Source organism: Lates calcarifer, linkage group LG13, assembly GCF_001640805.2.
Source record: "Lates calcarifer isolate ASB-BC8 linkage group LG13, TLL_Latcal_v3, whole genome shotgun sequence".
NCBI classification, from domain to species: domain Eukaryota; kingdom Metazoa; phylum Chordata; class Actinopteri; family Centropomidae; genus Lates; species Lates calcarifer.
The window spans coordinates 9,364,581-9,389,111 of NC_066845.1; the positions used below are offsets into that span (position 1 = coordinate 9,364,581).

The 24,531-nt window shown below is 40.6% G+C and overlaps 4 protein-coding genes across 12 annotated transcripts in view; 1 reads left to right on the top strand and 3 right to left on the bottom strand.

The window, feature by feature from the left end:
• vps13a (vacuolar protein sorting 13 homolog A) overlaps positions 1 to 1,901 on the bottom strand; it is a 34,233-nt gene extending 32,332 nt beyond the window's left edge. For all 3 annotated transcript variants that reach the window (XM_018669002.2, XM_018669001.2, XM_018669003.2), the window contains exons 1-5: positions 1,741 to 1,901; positions 848 to 891; positions 699 to 741; positions 503 to 598; positions 76 to 177 (exon numbers count right to left, since the gene is read on the bottom strand). In XM_018669002.2, coding sequence (XP_018524518.1) covers positions 76 to 177; positions 503 to 598; positions 699 to 741; positions 848 to 891; positions 1,741 to 1,840 — 385 coding nt within the window. In that variant the 5' untranslated portion in view covers positions 1,841 to 1,901. The remainder of the gene's footprint in view (positions 1 to 75; positions 178 to 502; positions 599 to 698; positions 742 to 847; positions 892 to 1,740) is intronic.
• A 97-nt stretch (positions 1,902 to 1,998) lies between these two features.
• Positions 1,999 to 24,531, top strand: part of LOC108878091 (prune homolog 2 with BCH domain) — a 61,369-nt gene continuing 38,836 nt past the window's right edge. For 5 of the 7 annotated variants that reach the window (XM_018668403.2, XM_018668406.2, XM_018668407.2 and 2 more), the window contains exons 1-2: positions 1,999 to 2,286; positions 4,547 to 4,675. In XM_018668403.2, coding sequence (XP_018523919.1) covers positions 4,553 to 4,675 — 123 coding nt within the window. In that variant the 5' untranslated portion in view covers positions 1,999 to 2,286; positions 4,547 to 4,552. Of the gene's footprint in view, positions 2,287 to 4,546; positions 4,676 to 18,620; positions 18,718 to 22,080; positions 22,500 to 24,531 lie in introns of those variants that run through there. The other 2 variants (XM_018668409.2, XM_018668412.1) reach the window with 2 other exon arrangements.
• On the bottom strand, positions 2,800 to 4,686 carry LOC108878094 (C2 calcium-dependent domain-containing protein 4C). Its single transcript, XM_018668419.2, has 2 exons — positions 4,540 to 4,686; positions 2,800 to 4,415 (listed from the first exon to the last, which is right to left on the bottom strand). Exon 2 carries the CDS (start codon positions 4,347 to 4,349, stop codon positions 3,081 to 3,083), a length of 1,269 nt encoding a protein of 422 aa, XP_018523935.1. The 5' UTR covers positions 4,350 to 4,415; positions 4,540 to 4,686; the 3' UTR covers positions 2,800 to 3,080.
• On the bottom strand, positions 14,152 to 16,527 carry foxb2 (forkhead box B2). The gene has a single exon (XM_018668421.1). The coding sequence runs from the start codon at positions 15,922 to 15,924 to the stop codon at positions 14,962 to 14,964; it is 963 nt and encodes a 320-aa protein (XP_018523937.1). The 5' UTR covers positions 15,925 to 16,527; the 3' UTR covers positions 14,152 to 14,961.

The window sequence follows — 24,531 nt, forward strand, 5'->3', positions numbered from 1 at the left end:
GCACATACACACACACACACACACACACACACACACACACACACAGTTCCCTTAAAAGCAAAGCTGAACCCTGACCTTGTTCAGCAGCCTTCAGCTTTGTTTCCTCTATCCGCTGTAGCTCCCTCTGTCGAGCCTCCTGTAGCTGTTTCTCCTCCTTTTCTGCATCATACTTTATACCTGGAGAGAACAGGATCATTAGAAATGAGCATTTGTCTGCACAGTCATAAAAACAATGCAATATACAGAAGATTAAGCCTGAGTTTCCTGTTTGTCCTGACAAGTACTTCAGGGTCTTGAATAAGTGAAAGACATCCTTTGTCTCACCACTGTGCTACACCGTATTGTGTGTGCTACTCCTAAGGGTTATCCATAGACTGAACTTGATATTACTGTTACTATTAATACTTTAGATCTTTTTTACTATAATACATGTTGTTACAATGTAAAGGCGTTTTAATGTCTTCAAGCAATGTATGTGTCACGACGTTGATGCTTATCTTACTTGCTGTGGGGACTATGAGCAGATAGACACCATCCAGTGTGGCCTCCACTGACTGGGTGTAGAGGTTCTTCCATGGAATCTTAAGCTCCAGCCGTCCTATTAACAGAAAAACAATGAGGAAAAGATGAGAAGATGAGGAAATGTTCTTCTGTACCAAAGGAAAGGTGGTAGATGGGAACAGTTACTACAATCTCACCTATATGACCGGCTCTCACTTTAAAAGGAATGTCAAGTTGACTCTGTAACAAAAGAACAGTGAATTATTGTAACAGAAATCCATCATGAATGCCAGAAAAAATAATAGATTACTAATTTTGCTTACTTATGCATTTATGTGCAACTTACCAAGGCATTTTCCTTTATCTCAAGATTTTTGAGAATGGCATCACCTGTGATGACAGTATGACTTGTTTACTGATTGTTACTATGTACTTTATGATCAGAGAAATGGATTACTATTGTGTTGAGAGGTCAATAGAAACACAGTCCAATCTAACGAGAAGGTCTTTGGCCTTGGTCTATTGACACTAAGGGCAACAGAACACATACATTATTCAAGCCATTCATGACACACACATCATTGCTACAATCCCCAAGAGACTTCACTGAGCAGCATGTGTCTAGATATCTGCATTTTTAGACTGAACAAACACAAGATCTGAAAAACTAATTTACAGCATCTGTTAATAAAAGCAGCAGATATTAAGCTCGGACAATATTGGTTTGGTAAAACGAAGAAGTTCACTCCCAGGTTGAGTTAGTTGCTTTACAAGTTGGTGCATGTTCAGCAGTGGCTCTGAAACCTCTCGTTTAGTCCCCTAATTTGCCCCGACAGTGTACAAGGCTGTTACCGTCAGACTTTCAGGTAGAGCTTGTAAAAAGGACACAGTCGCGAGTTATAACGCGGCTGTGTGAAAGGGTGTGACCTCGAACTGCTCGTTTCTCTGAAACTCGCGTGAATTCACTGAGCAAACAGCCCAGCAGCATCAGAAAAGATAATATGAGGTCTTTGTAACAATCAGAAATAAACAGTGCTGATTGATTTATCCAATACCCAGCATTTGGCTGCAGTGTCTTGCTCGCACCGGACAGCTAAACTAGATTTAGGGACAGACAAACTGACACTGCCAGCTGAGAGAGCCGCTCTCACACGCCTGGTGGCTAGCGTCTGTTAGCATGAGCTAGCTAGCTTGGCGAGCGACCTACTCTAATAAAATTACATACACAAGTTCAGTTACCTCCCCATATGCCAAGTTTTAGCTGTGAGCTGTCAAGGTTGACAACGTAGTCCCCTAAAAACCGGTTGAGGACATCTACCACCACGCTTTCGAAGACCATTTTTGCGTTTCTCTCATCTATCTGTCACCATGTTTACATTCTGAGGACTCGCTTGCCTCAGCGTCAGATTAGGACGTCCTGCGGTGGGCGGTGCTTTGACGTCATGCCGTACCTGCTGCAACACTGGGAAAGAGGGAAAATGAGGCTAGAAAGGTGTTGAACAACCTTATGCTAGCTTTTCCCTGAAAGATGTTTCCGGAGTCAGGATCGATAACAGTCGCTGCCTGTAATGACTATACTGGCAAGCACACTCTTTAATTCAGAACCTTCGTTTTTTTATTAGTCACCAATGAAACCAAAGAGTACTGATACACAAGTTACAATTAACATTATGAAAGCTGCTAAATTCATTTATGCTCTTTTGTCATGTTTTTTCTGTTATGCTAATCTCCCGTCCACTGTTAAAATCAGCGACTGAAGTTTCAACCATTTCAGGGGGTAAATAGGTAAGTAAGTGCAACAAATAAACTGCATTTTTACATATTTTTTTCAAATCTTGACTGTAAGGTTTTTGTTTTGTCGAAGGAAGAGAACATACAGAGGAAATAAAAAGACACAAGCTGTGTAAAAACAGGGATAGAAGGTGCAAACCACAAACTAGAAAGGTATGAGTTGGCTTTTCTGAAGCTGTTTGGCAGTGAGGGCACAATAACACCAGAGTCCTGGTGTTATTGAATAGAGCTTTTACTGGAATCATAGTACTTCAGAGATAACTTTTTCCAAACCTGAATTTTGAAGGAAAGCTGTGATTATTGTAATGAGCCTGAGCAGGATGAAATTAGTCATTTCAATTTTAGTTTAGATGAATTTCCAACATCTTTCTTACGCTGGATCTAACATTTTTTGCAAATAAGCCAATTAAGTTTGATTGTGAGTAACATATGGGTCAGTAAGGCAGTTTGACTTATAAAGCAACATGAACCATAGTCACAAATTACATTTACAAACAACAGGAGGACTCAGACAAACCGTTTAATCTGTATCACAGAGCATTACAGGGTACTGAAGAATGACTTCATCACACACTATGATTGTTGATATCACTACAATTTTTTCTGGCCATTTTTGGCCATTTAGCGCAGGAGACAAACACAACAGCTGATATTTTCACATTGTTATGGTGAATGTTGCTGAGCACCACTGATAGAAGACTTTACACAGTAGCAGCTGAAAAATGCACACATCGTCTACACAAAAACAGTTATGGAAGTGGTATTTTACATTTTTTCAAGAGAAGTGTCTACTCTTCTACCCATTTATTAAGAGGAAGTAACTGAGACAGTGGTTTAGTGATCACTCCAATCACTGACCCCCTCCTTAGTGTTCCAGCTGCAGGTTTGTCCAGCACTTTTAACCTCAGCTGCAGTTCCAGCAAATCCTCCCGACTCAGCTCTGTGAAGAAGAAATCCTCATTAAACACAGGGCTGCGGCAGTTCCTGATGGTGGCACTCTGCTGTTGCTGCAGCTTCCCCGGTGTCAGATACAGATTCACTGCACAGTTCAGGGTTCGTTGGTCGGTATCATTCTGTAGGCCTTCCACAGACACTACGCGCACTCTGACTGTGGACAGGGATGAGAATGTGTGGGTGGAGAATGAGGTGCGCTCAGCGGAGAGGCGCACTTTACCACGGCCTCGCAAAGGGAGGACGTGCTCACGCTGAAGTCTCTCCTGGCACTGTAGAACATCCAGTGGGAAGAGAACAGGTGGGGCCAGGGTGAGTGAGTTGCCCTCTAAGCATGGTGGGCTACTGTGAGAAGCTGTTAAACGTAAACCCCCTCTCTTCAACTTCCCTCTGCCCTCCCTGCTGTCAATTAACGAAGGACAGGATGTTGCTCCTTTAAGGCGACCACCGCCTGATGGGACGCAGAGCAAGGATTTAGCGCTATAAGGGGAACTGAGGGGCGAAGAGTCACTGGATGAAGGTGTTTCACTTTCTGTACTTCCTGTCTCTGACAGGTTCTTGCATGAAAACATAGGGAAAAACCCAGATAAAGTTTTCTTGGGCAGCTTTGTCTCCTTTGCCAGCCTGGATGTTGCAGTAGGAATGCTTCTCTCAAGCATGTAAACCGGGCATTTTGAGTGGAACAGAGACTCTTTCCTCCGAGTGTTGGGACTCTCATATATCCCAGCCAGCCCATACCCCTCTGCAGAGAATGGCAAAGGTTTCTTTGTGGCCTTCAAAGCCACTGATGGATCACCATTCTTCATCTTCACGTCCTTCGACTTCACAAGTGTAGTGTTTGAAGATGTGCTGCTCTTGGGTGTCTGGTTTTGACTGTGCAGGTAAGGTGGGGTTGTCTCAGCCTCCAGCAGAGGGCTTCTCTTGCAAAGCCGCGGGGGAAGGCAGAACTCTGGGATCTTGTCTGGGGTGAGGATGTTGTTGTGCAGATTGTGAGAGAGGCTGGTCTTAGAAGAGAGAAAGATATCCTCCTCACTTTTTCCCATGTAACGACTCAGCTCTAGAGGAATGCTCTCAACGCTCTCCCTGATTTTCCCAAGGACCCACATATTTATTTTCTAATGATTTAACCCAATGTATGTAAAGTCTTATGCACACAAGTCCAAACTTTTTCCCTTTAATCAAAAAGAATAAAACACAGTATTTAGGCAAATCAAACAAATAGAAATAGAAATAACACACTTGTCAATAACAATTGAAATTTCTGGAATGGAGAAATGACAGATATTTTCCTCTCACCTGTAAGGTTGTGATGTGTCCGTCCCTGAAGACAGATCTACGTGTATGTGCGACGGATGTCCCTGTGACAGATTTTAAAGGTGAATGGAAAGCTCTGCATCACTGGTCTGCCGCCTCCACCTGCGTCAGAAAAGAGGTTGTACACACACATACACACAACAAGAACACACACAATAGACACAGTGTATCGAGTGGCTGTTGGAGATGGGGTGGGTGGCAGACAGAATCAGATGCATTGATGTGCATTTAGTGGTGCAACAAGGGTGTGATGTCAGTGTTTCAGGAAGTTGAGGCAATTTACATCAACACTGAAATGTGCCCGTCTATTGTGCTGTGAGTGACAGAAGCCATAGAGGAAGTACTAAATGTATTAAATCTAAATTCCACTCTAACATACAACATACAAATTCTGAGTTGTTGAGTTCTCATAGTCATTGATATTAGATGATGTATGACCCTGCACCCTCACAAAAAGTCAGCCCAAGTGTGATTATTTCTTTATCTATAAGCCTAAATGAACGATAGAAAAGTACAGAATTAAATGGAGATTAAAAAAAAGGTAAAACATTGTGTTGTTGTGGTCATGATGACATAAGTATAGTCTGCTTTTGAGAGAGCTGACCTCTCGTTCAAAGGCGGTTCAAAGACAGAAGCGCCCCAGGCCTACAGACAGCACCCACCACCTCAGAGACCCACTGACCTTTAAACAGCTGGCAGTCCGGACACACAAATGACCTGATGTGTAGTAGGCGGCAGCTCTGAGTCAGTACACATTCTCATCTAAGTTAGAGTCAATTAACTGCTGTTTTTAAAAAAACGTATGGTTTTTTTTTTTTTTTTTTAAAAACCTTACACCAATTGTTGGCATGTTTTGTGATTTGGCATTGATCATTGAAAGAAAATGTCATGTAAGAGATCAATACTATTAATGGTTAGGTTAGTAGGAAACGTCTTCTTTTTTTTCTTTTCTTTTTTTTTTTTTGAAGAATTTTAAACATGGATATACTTGTGCACACGTGGCCCCTTTACCCTCAGCTAAAGGGAAAGTGACCATGGATCTCAAAGCATTTTTGTCTGTGGCCACTGTACTTTCTGCCAAAATTATAGGCTTACATAATACCTAACATCTACTACTTTGACTGCCTTTATTGATTCTTGTAAGTAAATGCCAACTCAGTATGTGAGTTACTGAACATAGAGGGTAATCTTTATCTGCAGGATGACTTCATTTTCCTCAGAAATTCAATCTCTCATTTCCAGGTTGCAAATGATTCAGTTTCTGTCTTTTTAATGGCACTGATGGAACTTATTATGGAACCCCACATGTTAAATCAAACATTTTTTTACAATGAATAACACACATTGGTCTTATTTCCTCAGCCTCTTTGTTATGATATGACTTTCTTCTCCTTGGTTAATGTCCACATTTTGAATGGTATGAATTGGGATGATGTGTTTAGTGTCACATATATTCAGTGGTTTTCCATTCTATCCAGGCTTTAGTCAGTTATTTTAGTTAATGTCTTTTTCAACTCTCCATGCCCTTCTGTAAATTTACTAACTAATTCAGGAAGTTGTGTCATTGCTATCTGAGAATGCCTGTCACCACGTTTCCTCTCTCATATTACCAAACACTGGCATCCTGCACTCTGTACACAGAGAGGCACTTTGAACAATCTGAATTCCTCAACCACAAGAGGGCGTACATGGATTACATTTACTGTTGGTCCACCTCAAACTTTCACTTCTCTTGGATAAAACATTAGTGGGATATAGTTATTATTTTTTGATGCCATTATAAACATTATAACACCTATAAAAATGAATTACAAAAGTTAGAAAGAAAATTTGTCAAAAGTTTATGCACACAAGCATACACACAGGAACACACTCACACTCAAAACACCTGACCTGTGCTTGATAAAAGTCATCCTCTCTTTTTGTTCTAGTTAAACATTAAATAAGCCTGAAACAACACCGCACCTAACACCCCACACCCCTCCCCCCACACACACACACTCACTTGTGGACTGCGACACCTTTGTGGGGACCCCACAGGTTTAAATGCCTGTTTGAGGGTTTTATGGTTAGGGTTGGAATTAGGTTTAGGTTAGGTTAGGGAAAGGCATTCGGTTGTGGTGGTTAAGCTTAGGTCAAGGGGCAAGTGAATGCATTATGTCAGTGATGGGTCTGCACAAAGATAGGTGCACAAGGATGTGTGTGTGTATGTGTGTGTGAGCATGTGTGCCAGAGAATGAATATGAAGATGATGAATACATTCGGGAGGAGTCAGGGGCCTCTGGAGCACCCAGGGTTCAGGAGGCTTTTTGTGATAGTGAAGATCGACTTTATTACGCCAATAAAAACCAGGAGTGCTCTCAGTAATGGAGAGATAAATGATTGGGAGTCAGAGGAGGACCTTGCCTTTAACCGCTGTCACAGTTGCAATTAACACTAACGAGAGAACAGTGCAATGTTGCCAATTGCTCTGCTGCTGTCAAGCGCATTAGTTTTAAAACCTTTAGGTTCTGGAGCACTTCATTTTAAAAATAATAATTCATTACTTTTTATTTTGTGAGCTTCATTTTATTAATTCATTGTGTTGAATACTATGTTAACTAATCAACCAAAATCCTTTAAAGGTCTTATCTTATATACCCTTTGTATTTTACTAACTTGTATTTTATGCTACATACATAAATGTGGTAAAGTTGTACTTCTGTGTCCAAAACATTTATATATATCTTAAACATACACTTTGATGCAAAAAGGATAAATTTACTTTAAACCCTAAGTTACAGTCTAAACCAACTGACTCGTGGCTGTGCTGACATCTGTAGTTATGAATCAGCGACGTCTGGTAATCATCTGAGATTTAGACCAATAGGGACCCAAAGCAAATGAGTCACTTGGCAATATCTCAGACTTTGCTCCTTCATTTATGATTGATGTACTTCATCTCTCTCCACTGGAGGCTGTAACTTCATCCTGTTGCCCAGAGCTAAAAGTGACCTTTTACCCTTCCTTCATCATAAAAAGGTACAATGGAAACTTCAGCTCTTGTTTTCATGGAAGTTGACTCTTTCAGACTCATTCAGTAAGAAGAATGACTCCTCAGTGCTCTTGCCGATTCAGTTCAGTTGCTCAGTGTGGCAGAAGAGAATTCTGGTGCTTGATGATCAAAGATCAATCAAATAAGTTTTCATTTAGTCTTTTTCTTTCTTCTCTCTAATTCTTGTTCCAGTTTCAAAGGATAAATCAGTTTCATGCTTTCTTTCTGGACAGTTTCAATTTACCATTTGATACTCTACCAATGATTTGTTTAATTATCATTGTACAAGGTGGGTGTGAAACAAGTTGCTGGGCTAAACAAATTGTACAAATTAAGAATTGGTGGATTCTTAATTTACCCTTTAGAATTCAATTTCAGCACCTACCAATTAAAGCCTCCTGAGACACCTGTACAAAGTAAGAAATGTGGAATAAACTCTGAGTTAGAAAACAGAGACAATTACTTTGTGTAATATAAAAGCAAAGTAATTAAATGTATTAGATGTCATTTGAGACTTGCATTTGCAATTCCACAGCATTAACAGTATACAGTACAATGGTAACTTTAAAAAATATATATATTTTAACGTTTTTAAACATTTTAATCATTTCAAATATTATGTAAGGATCAAAATTAATCAGGCACAATAATAATTAAAAAAATTAAATCCCTAGATTACACAGAACAATCACATTTTGATAGTTTGATTGATAAGAGCTCCAGAAGAAAAGGTCTGATCACATTTTCAGTCATTTTCTCTCTGTACCTTCCTGTAACCAAACAGTTCCTCTGTAGATCCAAGCCAGTTTTAGTAAGCCAAAGCTTTGTTATAAGATTTTCTCTGTAACACTGCCAACTATTATGTTTTGACATTGCATGATGAGATTTAGAATTGCAAGTACAAACTTGCAGCACGGAGGGAGCCGCTGATACACTTTGTTAATTTCCATTTCACTTTAATCTCTATTATTGAGGAGGCAAATGAGCCTATATGGGCACTCATTCTCTCACGAAGCACTTAACCTCTTATAAAATTGCTGAAGTTTTTTGGCCAGAGAACTTCTTTGTCTGAACTCCTCAGAGAAAGTGAGGAAGTGGGGAAGTCGGAGAGGAGAAACAGTGGGAAGGAGGCCAGAACGGCTGAACCACTGACCTGTTTTGAATTGATAATAAAATGTAATAATGGCTAATAAGGTGTAATAATTTGGGCCAATAAAGATAGATGGCAGATTGAGGATGATATGCGCTGCGTCAGAAGACCTTACTTTGAGGACGGAGCAGAGACAATACACTTCAGCTCTTGGGGGGACAGATAAAATTTGACCCCAGATCAGTGAATCATTGTTTAATTATTAAGAAGAGGGGAAAGACAGAGAGAGGGACAAAGACTGGATGAGAGAAAAATGGATGAGCAAAGGACAGGGGGGAAGAGCAGTTTTGGAACAGAGGCTGAAAAGGGTGGAGTGAAACAGGAACGAGTGGTGAGACTGCATGAGAGAGAAAGAGTCGGACAGGGCTATTGCTACAAGGATCAGAGGAGCTGCATTTTAAGACAGAAAGGAGTAAAAGAAGATGTAGAGTAATAGAGAACGAGAGGGAAAAAGTGAAATCGTAAAAGACTCTGATACATTACGGAGAAAAGATAGAGAAGAAGAGTTATAGTAATGTGCAGTGGTCCAGAGTGACCTGTCGTTGGACTCTTTCCCCTGACAGCTTCTCTCTGTCTCCAGGCCTGATGCCAATATGCTAATCCTCCTCAGATGGTCTTTTCATTGGCTGATGCTGACTCCCGTTGACATGTGCCAGATGACTGTCCCCTTGTCCCGCTATTAAAGACCACAGCAGTGAATATGGAAGGCAACCATTACCGAGATAAGAGCAGATGTAGCCGTATGCCTGCTGCCTGCTTGCAGTGAATCACATACATACATATACTGTTAAAATATTATCACAACTGTACCCTGGCAGGCATAACGGTATGTGGATAAACACCATTATCACTTTAAAGCACATATGGTGTTTGTACATGGTGAGAAGTGACAGAGTAAATTTATGTCGGGATATATACTATGAGGAGCGGGCTCGCCACTTGACCAGCCGGATAAATCTGGTTGGGGAAAGTGAAAATGCAGCAATTGCCCTACCCTCATTACCACCACCGAGGTGCCCTTGAGCAAAGCGCTTAGCCCCCAACTGCTCGAGTGGAGCTGCTCAGTTTCCAGTAGGTCAGAACTGGAATAAATGCGAGTAACTGTGAGTGTGATCAGAGAGCTCCTGCAAAAACTAGTGTTGCTCTCAGCAACAAATCCCTGAATAAATGAAGATTAGAGAAAATATTTTTTTATTGTGATTTAATTGATGCTATGTACACATTGAATATGCAGGTTTTTGGATTAATGGGCCAAATAAGGAAAACTGATATAGCATGTTCAATAGGAACTTATTTATTTTTTTTTTTTTTTAATGACACAATTTGAATGGAAGTTTATTCATCATTTTCTTTGATAACGGCAGTACTAGAATCTCATATCTCCTAAGAGAGTTGATTTAAGAAATAAAGTTAACTTAGAGCATTCAGAACTTTCATCTATAAGCCAGAATGACCAGTGACAGCTCTCATTACTGCAAAATGGGCTGCATTTTTAATACTGGCTGTGGGATACTGTACATCTTCAAAATAAACGTACTGTAGGTGTTTTACTTGAACTGTGGATGAAACTGCATTTGGTATTTCTTCATGGAAGGGGCAAATTAATTGTGAATTGGAATATAATTTATACAGAGTACTTTTTTAAAATTCAAACATGCCTAAAAGTTTGTTGACTTATTGGTGATTTAATGACTGGTAAAAGGATTATTAATTAGCACAGTTTAATTATTCATGATTAACTTCTCTGGTAATAGTTTTCTGTAATGCATAATTTAAATGTACATTTAATCAATTGAGAATATCTGAATTGTGTTCATATATAAGTTTATATATAAATTAATTAATGTAAAATAACCAATGAAGAGTCTGTAATTATTCAGATGGCACACTCCAGCCTCCGTACAGTAGATGGGATCATAGCAGCAAATGAAAGGAGAAATATGGTGGGAAATGCATAGATAAAGACTACCTTAAATTTAAATAGGACACGTCTGTCTGTTTCAAGATTCAGATCTCTTTCTTTCTTTCTTTCTTTCTTAAGTAATGGTGGTTTTATTAAGTTCATTTGATAGACAGATTTTGGTTCTCTCATAAAATTGTTTAACAAAGTTAACAGTGGCTGTAATGTAGTCTTATGCCTTCATTTATTGTTGAAATGGCTCATCCTATATTTTTAATTATCATTCAAGCTGTGAGTGAACAAGGAATCCTTGTGTGGCAATTATAGGTTTAGATAAATTAGAACTTATTTCTGATATCTGATGTTGCTAGTACATTGAATAAAAGACGATTGTCTAGAACAAAGAATAATATTTAAGCTTGCTCATGTCCGTTGTGTGTGAATGTGTATGTATGCCATTGTGCTTGAGTTAGTGCAAACGGCGGATCAGATCAATGAATTAAGCTGCTCATTATGATGGCCTGCTCTCACTGGTCATTAAGAAAAACGCATGTAGAATTTGCCACCCTGGCCCCTATGAAGTGTGGGTAATTACCACTAATGTATCATCATCTATTCAAGACCGTAACGTTTCGTTTCTGAGGGCTGACAGTAAAACACCTCTGACCTAAATGTTTTATTCATTCTTAAGAATCCTATTATTCATTTTAAACTCATATTTCACATGATGAACAGTTTTCCATGAATAATGAGCTCGCTCATATTAGTGTCCCGTACACTTTTATCAGTGCCAACAGTTTTTCATATGGTGTAATATTATATTTGTGTTATTCAAATGAAATATCATTCTCCGTCAGTCTTGCTAATGAATGAGTATATGTGCTGCTTATTAGAAAACCAAAACCACCTCACAAAGAGTTTAATTTTACAGGCAGGCGCACACAGACTACTAAGTTACTGAACTATTCCTCATTGTAAGTCTTCGGTGATTTCTGTATTGTTTATTTATATTGTATACTGTGTGCTTGGAAAGTGACCAAACATTAAGTCTTTTTGAAACAAAAATTGCCTTTGCTTCTGTCTTTCAGAAACATTGTATTATATTATACTGTGTTGATGTTAAAAGAGTAAAAAAGTTTCTAGGCTTTAGTTTTGTAAGAGTTTTTACATACTGTATTAGCTCACCATTGAGCTTATCATTATGTTAAGAAGAAATCAGTTGAGTACATTGAGATAACAGACAGACTAATCCAACACAGAGGAGTTGCAGTTTTCTGTACGAGTAATTTTAAAATGTATGTCCTTTCTAATTACAGACAAGATGTTTTATATTGGGATAGTTATTTAATGATAACTGGCACCTGATTCACATTCATATCTGCGAAAAGTCTGCCACAACACACCGCATTTACTTTTTGCCTGGAAGTGAGGGGAAAAAAAAACAATATCTTCAGCGTAAAGAGGGAGTTTTGTTTTATTTAAATTAATTTATAATGATTACCCTCAAGTTTGAGTTTTTGTTTAAAAAAAACACACTCAAAATGTTGTTCATAATTTGTATGTGTGGGGTATTGGCACACATAAGTTCCAAGTATGTTTTAACATTTACATTCAATCACAACTATTTTATAGAAACACATGCCTCTCAGGTTATGTTTCTTGCATATTGACATACCACTGAAACACACAACTTAGAAACTTAGAAAAAAATCGTGCAAGTTGTAGAAGTGTATAAAATGTGATCAAACACAGTAATGGCTCCTGTGTACCCGCATGCCAAACAAAAAAAGGCTCTCGTAAGAGGATCTAAGATTTATTAGGCTATTTCTCAACTGGCTCCGTAGACTTGTACTGAAACTCATTTAACATACGCTCTTAAATGCTTTGACACAACCAGCACAGCATCTCCCCTTAAAAAAATAAACTGCACACATACCTCCTATTACCCTGTGCATAAACACATGTGCACATTAGGAGACCTCGTGTGATATTATGATTCCAGAGGCATTTAACTCCGATGTTGTGAAGACTGAGGATCATGGAGGGTAATAATGGCTGCATTATTACTCCTCTTATTGTGTCTTAATTAGTGGCATTTAATTATACACTAATGCAGTGAGGGCTATTAAAGACATTGGGGCCTGCTGATCAGGGAATTAAAGCAACGCACACACACACACCTACAGACACAGGCGCACACTTTTCACACAGACACTTTTGTCGTGCCATAGAAATTTCAGTTCCCGTTAACTAGGAATTACAGACTCCCTGCAGAGTAAGTGTGTGTGTGTGTGTGTGTGTGTGTGTGTGTGTGTGTGTGTGTGTGTGTGTGTGTGTGTGTGTGTGTGTGTGTGTGTGTGAAAATGGGTGTGTGTGTAGATGAGACTGAAAGTAAGATTAGATAACCTTTGGAAATCAAGGTGTGATAGAGAAAAACTCTGAGAACCACTGAGATAGTCAGCTAAAAAAAGAGAGAAAATGATAAAGATGTATAAAACAATAAAACAAGAGAGAGTGAGGAAGGAAAGGATAAGGGTAATCACTATTATATGTATTCTGCTCGTTAGCAATGACACCCAAATAGGTTTTAATTCTTCACTCCCACGCCTCTCCTCCGCTGGTGCATCTCAATTATTTGTTCAGAGGCTGGTGTGACAATAGTGTCAGCTGTGGGAGCCTTTGGGATGCTAAACAGGGGACAGGAGGTTGAATATAAGTCATTTTCAGTGGGCTGAACCTGGGGCTTTGTGCTGCCGGAGAGGAGAAGCTTCAAAGCTACGTTTAAACAGAGCAAACAAAAGAGCAAAACTTGATCCAATCTCTCCGACTGCTTTTGAAGTTGTAAGGCTACGGCCCAGAGTGTCGGCTGCTCATATCCATCTTATGACAACCATACACACCTGTCCTCTCCTGCACACAACATGCATCAGCACATGCACCTATTTCAGATGTGATTCAGGTCATGATGACCACCTGTGTGCGCACAATGATGATTTGTGGAAGATGATAGCATGATTTCAATCTAAACATCTCTCTGAGTGAAGCTTAGCTCAAGCAAAGTTTGGTTTTCAAAGTTTAGGACAATTCCATTTTTTCATATGTCTCTTTCAAATTTGGGGAAATCACGTGTCATATTGAAATGACATGAAATTTACACCACCTTCCTGCTAAATTTTTCATAATCAATTTACATTTCCTGTGTGATCAGTCAGAGTTAGGTGTTCAAGAGGGGTTCTTAAATTTGTTGCAGTGAGTCCAGAGTCCTAAAAGCTCAAAAGACTTTGATGCTTTTATATATTGAGTCAGTAAAAACAGCTTAATTACTGCATGGTAACGTGTCAACCTTACCATTATTACTGTATGCCCCTTGTATAGTTGCAAGCAAAATTTAATTTAGATCTTCCACATGAGTCTTAAATAGAAATCTGCTGCCTCTGAAATATAAAATAAGGTAAATGAACTTATGCATTTCATAAAGCAACTGGTTGCAAGTATGTGTAGTAACCTGTGCTGTTATTATTTCTCGTTGTAGACAGTGATATTGACACCACTTAATACAATATTTAATTATTATGTGTAGAGAGATAATGATTACACACGCTAAAATCTGCGTAGTCAGAACACACTTAATCTCACGGCAATTTAATATAAAAGAATGCCGGAGTCTAAAGGAATTTGTCCTGTGTTTCCTTCACTTGTTTTGTGCAGACATAGTGAAAGAGGTGTGGAAACTCCATCAAAACGGACATTTAAATAACTACAACACCAAAGAAGATTCGGTTTTAAGTTCTTTATAAATATCTTCAGATAAATAGTGTTATAATACAAGCATAACATTTTCAATGCACTAAGTAACACACAAAAAAGTGCAACAGGCCTAATTAAAAAACATGAAGGCCTATGTTTTTAGCCGACATAGGCCTGCCGTAGATTGAAATGAAAATAAATAGAATAAGAGCAAAAATAGAAACAGAGTTGTTGGTTTGCATTTTACACCGTTTTTCTCCTAAATCAAAGCTTTCTTTGGGTTTAGCGTTTCTACTTGTCTGATTGTATTTATCAGTGCCACATTACAGTATGTGGTAAATGCCCTCACAAATTGTGCAAATAAATTATGATTTCAATCAACATGGGTCTAATGAAAAATTCATTACACAGAACAATGTTAACCTTAGTTTTAACAACTCTCCTACAGCTGCACTTAACTTTAACTATGATAACTCAGATGCCTGGTCTGCCTTAGTTTATGCAATAACAATGTCCATCTTGTTTGCGTTACTTTTCAAAAAAAAAAAAAAAAAAGACCCGCAATTTACCCGGTTAGGACAGCAGGAGAGCCGGGTGTAAAGGGTTGCCTTTCCCCTCTAGCAGATCGCTTTTCTCCATTACTGAGGCCGGTGAGCAGAGCTGTGCCGGGCCGGACTGCAGCCCCGTCAAGCCGGGCACGGGACCCAGGGACGGGGTGGGTTTTATTGGCACGGGAACGGCGGGCAGGGTTTGCCCGTTGGCGTTGTGGTACAGGCCCTTAGCTGAGACACTGAAGGGCGCGTACTCGGACGACGCGGGCATGGGCACGCCGCCCATGGACTCCGACAGCATCCCGACGTGCGGCCACATGGAGTTGACCACACTGCTGAGCTGCGGGGGCACCGGGTAACCCAGGTGGTGCATGACAGAGGTGAGGGGGAGCCCGCTGGCCATCACACCCTTGTAGTCCCGTCCTATGATGTTCTCGATGGCGAATGGGTGTTTAAACCCGCCGGGCTGCGCGCAAGCGATGCCCCCGTAACCCTGAAAGTGAGGCAGCCGACCAACGGTGCTCGTCGGACCGGCTGAGTGGTCGTGATGGCCTGATGCTGTGCCCAGCTTGCTGCTCGGGTGGTGGTGGTGGTGGTGGTGAAAGTAGTGCATCATCGGGGAGCTCTTGCAGGCCATGTGCTCAGCGCGCAGCACCTTGAAGCGCTTCCGTCTCCTAAGGAAGCTGCCATTCTCAAACATGTCACCGCAATCCGGGTGCAGAGCCCAGAAGCTGCCTTTCCCTGGCTGATCAGGCCGCCGAGGGATCTTGATGAAGCAGTCGTTAAACGAGAGATTGTGTCGTAGGGAGTTCTGCCACCTCTGGGTATTCTCTCGATAATAGGGAAATCGGTCCATGATGAACTTATAAATGTCACTGAGAGGGAGCATCTTGTCGGCTGAGTTCTGGATAGCCATCGCTGTCAGTGATATGTAGGAGTATGGGGGCTTCTGGTCGCTGTAAGAGTTCTTCCCAGGACGGGGCATGACTGGTTACTGTTTTCTTTGAGTTTGAATCGTTGAATAAAACAGCCTCTAAAGTTATATTTAAATGCTATGTTTACGAAGCTAACTCGACAGTCTTAATATCAGTCGCCATCTGACGGATCTGTTCCAAAGTTCTGAGCCATTCGATCAGAAGCAGGTAAATTTTCCTACAGGTGCAGGATTACCTGCGCTATATCAGTTAATACAGTGTCGCCTAAAGGCCCGCTGCTGTCAGGTAAGATCCTTAAGAGGCTCCTGCATCCGGGGAAAGAAGACTTTTGTCAGTCACTTCGCCGAATGACGCTCTCGGAGTTGTGCGTAAAAGTCGGTCTCTGCGCGTAAAAGTTGAGATTGGCTTCTGAGTTGCTCCTGTTTCTGCTGCGACTGAAGAGTGTTAGAGAGGCCGGTTTGCTCTGCTGTCTGTGTGTTTGTGGTTCGTGATCCTCTCCTCTTGTGCGATGCTCCCTCTCGCCGAGCGCCGTTTTTGTAAGACCCCCGCGGGTCGCCGGCTCTATTATCTGTTATCCAGACACTTAGGGGACACGTCAGGGGAGAGCAGAGGGCTATGTGTGTGTGTGCGTGTGTGTGTAAGAGAGAGAGAGAGAGAGAGAGAGAGAGAAGATAGGGGTAAAAAAAAATGAATAAAAATGAGGGGTGGGTGGTGCGATCAGCACACGCGTTCTTCTTCTAATCTCCTGTTTCCAATCAGAGTCCCGCGTAAAGTAGCCTAGACACAGACAAAACAGAGTGATTGGATTTTTTTTTCCCCCTAAACTGTTTTAAACGGACAATTCTTTTAAATGTATTTCACGAGTAGCTAAATCTCCATTGACTCCCTAACTGCTTATCTGAGATGACCCTGACCTTTGACCCCTCATGTCAAAAACATAAAATTAATGGGTATACTACATTTGCGTAAGGGTCCCATGGCTTTGCCTATAATGATCATTTCTGAAACATATTTTTAAAATCAAATACTCTGCAAGTATTTCAATCATGCCTCGTGCTGAGTATACATGATTGGAATAACCATGACAGAGAATGTGGATTTGATGTGCCATCTTAGCCCACTTCACTTGAGGGAAATAAATAGTAAAGAATGGAATATATAAATACGACCTCTTTGTTAAATTTGCTCGACTGCACTTTCAGACTTTGCTAACAATAAATCATGTCTTCCTTTGCGCACAATCATCAGTGCGCTACTCCTGTGCTCTCAATTACACGAGTTCGCACGCACAGAAACACACGCACACACAGACAGAGAGGGGGGGAGGGAGGGGGAGGGGGGAGGCGCTGTTGTTGATTAATTGCTGAGAGGGGAGTCCGGCGGCTGTCTGTCTGTTCAAACACTCTCCGGTGAATCCTACAAGGATGTAAACAAACTTCATCCCCTGCTCTGAATTCTGTTCAGCGGAGAACAACAAAAGCTGCTCCCCTTCCCATATATTTTTCTCTCTGGCCAGGTGTCATGACTGGGTCCTTGACGGCTCCTGTCTTCCCCGGTGCCCCCGGTGGGCCCCCGAATACATTACAATAATTAAGTCTTCCGTGATTTAGCCTCCTAGGAGAGAAGTCCAACAATGTAATTAAGGGCAAGCTTCACTGTATTAGATATGAATATTCAAAACTGTGTCAATTAATTAGCCCGTGTATCTCTCCCGTTATGTCTCAGTCCTTCAAACCCACTCAAAAGGTCAACTGTGTCGACGGAGAGCATATTTTAAAGACATCATGTAATTGCAAGGAAAATTGCTTTTTAGTGCCACTTGGCCTGACAAAGAGTGAACATTCAAATTGCTAAATAAAGACAGTCGTTGTTGTGCTTGTGTGTGCATGTGTGTGTTTTTTGTTTTTGCATAAATTGTTTTCCTGGAGCCTGAAAAATGAGTTTTGAAACTCTGAGGCCCACAGAGGCCAACGCGGGTAAAAGCATCCTCTTTAAACGCCCGGGAAAGATCAATATTAAATCTGTTTTCACAAAGGGGACCGTTAAATAGACACCGTGGCTGATCTGCATAACAAAATTAATTAGGTAGTCTACGGCAGTCTTCGCCTGCACCCAACTCCTGGACAAATAACTAGTTGTAAAGCACACCTTCTGGGCATACGGAACATATGCTAGAATTATCCTTAATTGACTAATTACATAAATTACTCATTAAGTTTACAGCACATCAATTATAAGAGATGTATCAATTAATTTTGCATAAATTACAAGCAGCACACTGCACGAAGAGGGCGGCGGAGGGAATGAGGGTCGCCAGAAGGGGGTCTACTCTAAGGTGGAGCGAGCGTGTGTGTGTGTGTGCGTGCGCGTGTATGTGTGTGCGTACGTGTAGGCGCGCGTGTGAGCGACGGTCGTCTGTTTGTTTCCTGTCTCTAATAATTATTTGTTCAGCTTAAGGGCAGAGATATTCTTTCTCTGTCTCCCATTCGCAAAGGGAAAGTGTGGGGGTAATGGCAATTATACTAATAATAATAATCTTAAAGACCTCTCTCCAAGTCATAAGGGGCGCATCGTCGCGGAGAGAGCCATTAAAATCAATTAGCGAGGCCTATTGTTTTCAATGGAAAATTAAACCAGTTTAAGACTGTGGCGCAGACGCTGTAAGCCTTAGTTGTGTAATGGGAAATTATTTAGAGGCAAAATACGACAGATTTGTTTTTTTTTTGTTTTTTGTTTTTCAGATCCGTTTTCCCCCATAAAAGAGCGAACAAGCAGAGGCAATAATGGATCAAAGCTGTAGTGTGTCTGCCTGTTGCCTTCAAGAGTTACCTCAGTCGACTCAGGTATAACTATATCATCATCATCCATCACAGTGGCAAACTTAGTATAATGCATGTAAAGCTTTCAGTTTTGTATTCCTCTCAAACTCTCTGACCTAAAACTTCCAGGACAACAATAATAGACAAAAGTTTGAATTTACAGCATCAGTTTGAGTTATGTCTGACTATGACATATTGTAAATGGAAATTTTACAGGGGTGGCCAAAAAACAGGAATATCGACAGTACAATGGGAATTTAGCTTCATTTTAAAAATTGGGGTTAATACAAATATATACTTACTTGAAGCTGCTGTTGTATTTGACTGTACTGCACTGTAAACTACTCCCTTAATTTGAGGGTTTGATTTTTTCTAAATCTTCTGCTTTATTAGTTTCATACTGTGGAAAAAGTATGCAAATTCCACCTTGTTGGTGATAACGGAAAGAATTTTTAGTATTTTTAATTTCTCAATATTACTGTAATTACACTCACATGCACACACACACATGCAAAGAACGTATGTCACCAACAACACTAGCAAAATATGCGACTAAACTGGATCCAACCAAATTTGCCATTATCATTTGCTCATAATAAAGAAGCAAAAATGCCATTACAGAATATTGCACTGAAAAATTAAAAGCAATTTGCAGTGTGATGAAAGTGACACAGAAAACCTTCCATTTGTCCTATTTCTTTCTTTAAGTATTTAATGTAAGAAAGGACTGTAGGCTGTGGTGCTCATAAGACCTGTGACCCACTCACCATAAATATCACATCCTTCCTCTTTTAGGAGGGCTACTATCTATTTAATTTTCTGTGACTTAATTTACTAGGACGTCAGGGGAGGTGCTGAAGTTTCACCTCCCTAACCTTTTCTAAGTAGCCCACTAACTTATGTAGAGTATTTTTCACATTGTGTGCTGTGTGCTCACTGAATACAGCCCTAACAAATTTGAAGCATTTGTACACTATACTCATACTTAACATGCTCATAGACTGTCTTTGAGTTCTCACCAACCAACTGACCTTTTTTCATATGCCTCCTCCTCTGATGAGGTCCTCTTATCTTTTATCAGCCACAAGAGCAACTCTGAATAAGATTTCCACTCATGGGTTTCCTAAACTGTGTTTAGGCCACATAGCTGTTTTTTAAGTTTCTTCCACTTTACCTTTGCTTTCATAAACTATCAGGCTATTCTTCATATTGCATTAGTATGAACAGAGTATCTATTTGACTAAACTAGCCCTGATAATGCTACAATGGACTGCAACTACACTACGTCTATTCTTTCTCATCAGTCGTAATAGTTGCTGTTCTATTCATAGCAATCATTCATCAAGACAAGAATCCGTACAAAACTCACTTCAGACCTCAAAAGAAAAAAATTGCTATCCCAAACCTCATTTCACTTTTTATTTCTATGTCTGGTCACTGTTTGGTTTTGTATTTTTTCCTATTGTCATCAATAACTGGCCAACAGAGATATCACATATTATCAGCACTACAGCAGTCAGTTTTGTACATTTTCAATATCTCAACTTCAGGTTTTTGTGTTACAGAGGCTCTCTACATGACTCACTAGTTTATGTCAACACTGAAGAATCACACAGGAAAAGAAAGAGCTAGAGTGATCATTTTGCTTTCTCTGCTTTGCCCAATACCTGACACTGCCTAGTTTTAATTTAAATAATCATCCTGCATCCTGTGAAATAAATTCCTAATTGTAGAAAAACAATTTGGAATTTAAAAAAAACACCCGGTTTAGAGAAAGTGTACACACCACAAGTGTTTTGGTGTGCTCACTTTCCAGCAATATGTAGAGATTTACATGTATTTCAGAAAACAGACTGATAACTGATTAGAATGATCCCTTTGTAAAATAAATAAATAAAACCCCTTGTTCTCTCCCTCTTAATTCATCTCTCTCAGTTAACCAATGAGGATTTTATTTTGAAGATTTTGACTGGAAGTCATATTGATTTTGTCTGACTTGACTGTGGTCTGAGACTCCAGTGGCCTCTTGGCTCTCTGCAGTGACAGTGCACTAACACAGCTTCCATTAAGACCAGAGCATCACTGCCTTCACCACAAATGGGAAACCACGACATCTCTTAGAGATGCTCATATTGCCTAATGCAGTAAAAAAAAAGTGTAAGGCTAAGATGGATTCCAACAAATGTGGAGTCAACTAAAAGCTATAGAGTAACACTGAAAAAGGCACACACACATACACACAAATACATCTACGCATGTTTATGGGCATTATGTGTGAGGTGGTATTGTGTGTGCTTATGTTTTAGGTTTGTATTTTGTCCTTTTCTGAATGCTCCACCATCTATGCAGATCTTGTGATTAACATGCCACGTCTGTCATTCTTTTCAGGGCCAATATGTAGAGTATGGTTGGTCCAAAGTGTAACTTCATTTTGGGAGGCAAAGTTCCCAGGTCACCAGTCAGCAAATTTACTGTGGAAATTGCACTACTAAAAAAACTTATCCAATGTTGTGATCATGTCTTGTGGAGGAAAAAGTGTTATTTTAGTTTATGTTCTAAATGTTCTAGCTCCTAAATGAAGTTGTGTCTAACTATCACAAACTAAGTGCCACATGGAAGCCTTGGAGCCAGGTAGCATTCCTCCTAGGAGGACTGTTTGGTTATACTGTATACAATGCATTGTGTGCATTGTATACAGTGCAAAGAGGGTGATTATTCTGGGTTCACTACAGAAGCCCAGCAACATTTTGCCCTGGGCAATTCCTTAATTTTTAGGGGGAGAAGACAGAGAGTGAGACAGAGAGGGAGAAATACTTATGTACAAAGATAAATCCTGTGGCACCCTGACTGGATGATAAATGCCTTGTCCATTTTAGATATTAAAGTTTCAGGTGTGTGTGTGTGAGAGATAGAGATAGAGATAGATAGATAGATAGAGAGAGAGAGAGAGAGAGAGAGAGAGAGAGAGAGAGAGAGAAAGAGAGAGCTTCCGTCTTCGGGTGTTCTCTGTTTTCTCTGGTTGTTACTCACACGGTCATCTTTCAGATTAATTAAAGTGCCCCTGTCACACACTCACAGACCAGCAAAGGCATTGCGGTACACGTTGATTCCGGCTGAGGTTTTGATCATATTGCGGCAAAATAGAAAGAAAAAAAAATCGTGAAAATTGCGGCACATCCACTCACAAGTGTGAAGGTGCTGAAATCAATATTAAAGCCACTGGCAATGAAAGGGTGCTGTCCGTGGTGCTGGAGCGCTGTTGTTTATCATTCACTACACTCTCACAACGTGTTTTTTTTTCTTCTTTTTCTTCCATTGGTGGACGTTGACGCTATAGACGGGAAAGGATAGGTGCGCGTGTATGCGTTTATGTGTATAGAGGGGGGAGGGGTGGGGGTTGGGGATCCATACCGCAGGGGAACGCGGTTGAATCACCGAGCGCGCCTCCGTCGGATCTCCTCTTCCTGCCGTCACACCCACTGCTACGGTGTTGTGGGTTCACCCCGTCGAGAAGGGGAGGACCGACGGCACACACACACACACACACACACACACACAGCAGCAGCAGCAGCAGAGAGTGCTGCAGTGCGAGCGCAGCGGGGGACTCGGAAGCGGAGAGAGGGAGAGAGGGAAAGACAGAGAGAGAGAGAGAGAGAGGGAGGAAAAAAATACACATACACACACACACACACACATCAGCAGCCTTTATTGCCCGAAACTTGGTCTATGGAGAGATCTGCAGCGGCACCGTAGCGACGCAGGCCGACATGGAAGAGTATTTGCGGAGGGTCCAGAGCAGACTCGGGGTGAGTTGAGAGCCTTTCAGCGGCGTTAACACCAGGTTGTGGGTGGTAATGAACGAGACCATGACGGGGGAAGGCTGCTATACTGCTGTGCTACAGGCTGTGTTCCTGTTGCTGAAAAAGCGCACGGCAAAAAAAGCCTCTCACGTCCCTTCGGTTCCCCCCCTCCCAAGCACCTGTAGATCGACAATATGACAGCACAGAGAAAAAGGAAGGCGTGCTTTGGCCCCATAAAATAGGCTCGTTGTGTTTCCAGGAACATCAGTGTGCGAATTTGAATGAGGAGCTGATTTCTAATGAGGGGGAGGCGTGACATCAACAAGTTTAGCCAGGGGCTGTGCTTCCCTGCTATCTGGTTGCTCTGCAGATACTGACTCGTAATTTGCATTTGATCCAGGGCTGAATATCTGTTCAGACATAAAAAAAGGCCCCATGCAAATAATAAACACTGTAATTTATATAGACTAAATGACTGTGCAGCCCCTGTGCAGCAGTGTCTTGTGTCTCTGGGGCACACATACTCGCATATTGTTATAGATTTCTGGTTGTGCTGAATTCTAATTCCAGGGTTTTGGCTTATATACATTTAACCTACTAGTAGTGCAACATTTGCAGAGACACTCACACTGGGGAGCCTTTCATGGGTCATGAGCGTACCTTGAGGCCATGGGGCCCCCTCAGACTGCTCTGTCTGCATGTGCTTGTTTAAATGGCATGTCTGTATTATCAGGTGTTGTGCATGGCCGTAGCATCTTTCATAGGTTTTGAGCTGTAAACACATATGTTCTCACCCCCCCTGCAAAGAGTATATGTGATGACTCAGTTTCCCAGTTGATATTTGCTCTGCTGCTCTTTAGGCATCTTTGCTTTTATATCTTGGCTGTACCTTGTGTTTTTCATTTAATTTCCCTAATGATTATAGAACATATCCAGACACCTGTTCCTGCCAAAAATTGATCAGAAATACCTGTGTCTGCTTCTGGCAGCTGCTGAAAAGCTTATTGATAGTAATGATTTTGTTGTTTTTTGCAGTGAGTTAACTTGGTCCTGTTTTTTACACGTCACAAAGGGGCAGGAAAACATACACATGCACAATCAGGCATGAGAACTATTTATTAACACGTGTATGCACATCCACACACGTGAACACACACATACTATGCTGTACATCCAAACAGACAGTTGCACTATGATTTACTGATGTTGATGTAATTATCAGCAATTTCCACTCTCTACAGGCAATTGTGCGGCTTTTTTCAAAGTTAACAGGGAAATTCTAGCTCTAGAATCTATGTTGAGAAAACAGACCCATGTCAAGATCCATTCAGTGGCTGTTCTGGAGCTTTTGATTATATCACATGCTCCTCATCAGCAGATGGCCCAGTTGTCATAGAATTGTAGATGTTCCATTTTTTTGGAGACCATTAAACATGGAGTTTCCACATTCATTCTTGACCTTGCACACAGCACAGAAAACAATATCACTAGAAAGTTTTCTAAAGTCATAATCTATGTTAAGAAAACAGATCCACTTCAAGGTCCGTTACGTAGTTTTTCTGGAACTTTTAATCATATCACATGATTGTCATTAGCAGATAAAAACTGTGTATGTGTGCAGTTACTATGAACTTTATGCTGTTGGTCACCCACAGGGTATGGTACAGTACATATATTGTCTGAACATGTCAGAGCTCAGACAGATATTTAAGATAAAGTCCAAACTGTACACTTGCTTGCCATTTAAGTAATAACATATGTTTCTCACTAGACACATCATGTCAAAGCTGATTTAGTTTTTGAAATTGGGAAATTCTAAAATCAGGAGAAAACGTGTTGATATATACACCAATATGCTATTATCTGGGATACACACTTGTATTTGCTTTACTCTCTTGATTAATTACATTTGCCGCAGTATTCAGAATATTCAGTTTATTCATGTAAACAGGTGTCTGTCGGCAAATTGCAAACATGAATATGAACAGCCTGTCTGGAATTAAATTTTAAAAAGAGGATAAGAGCTTTTATCTGGGAT

Coding starts and splice junctions, on each gene's coding strand:
- LOC108878094 (XM_018668419.2), bottom strand. CDS start 4,349: ATGTGGGTCCTTGGGAAAATCAGGGAGAGCGTTGAGAGCATTCCTCTA.
- foxb2 (XM_018668421.1), bottom strand. CDS start 15,924: ATGCCCCGTCCTGGGAAGAACTCTTACAGCGACCAGAAGCCCCCATAC.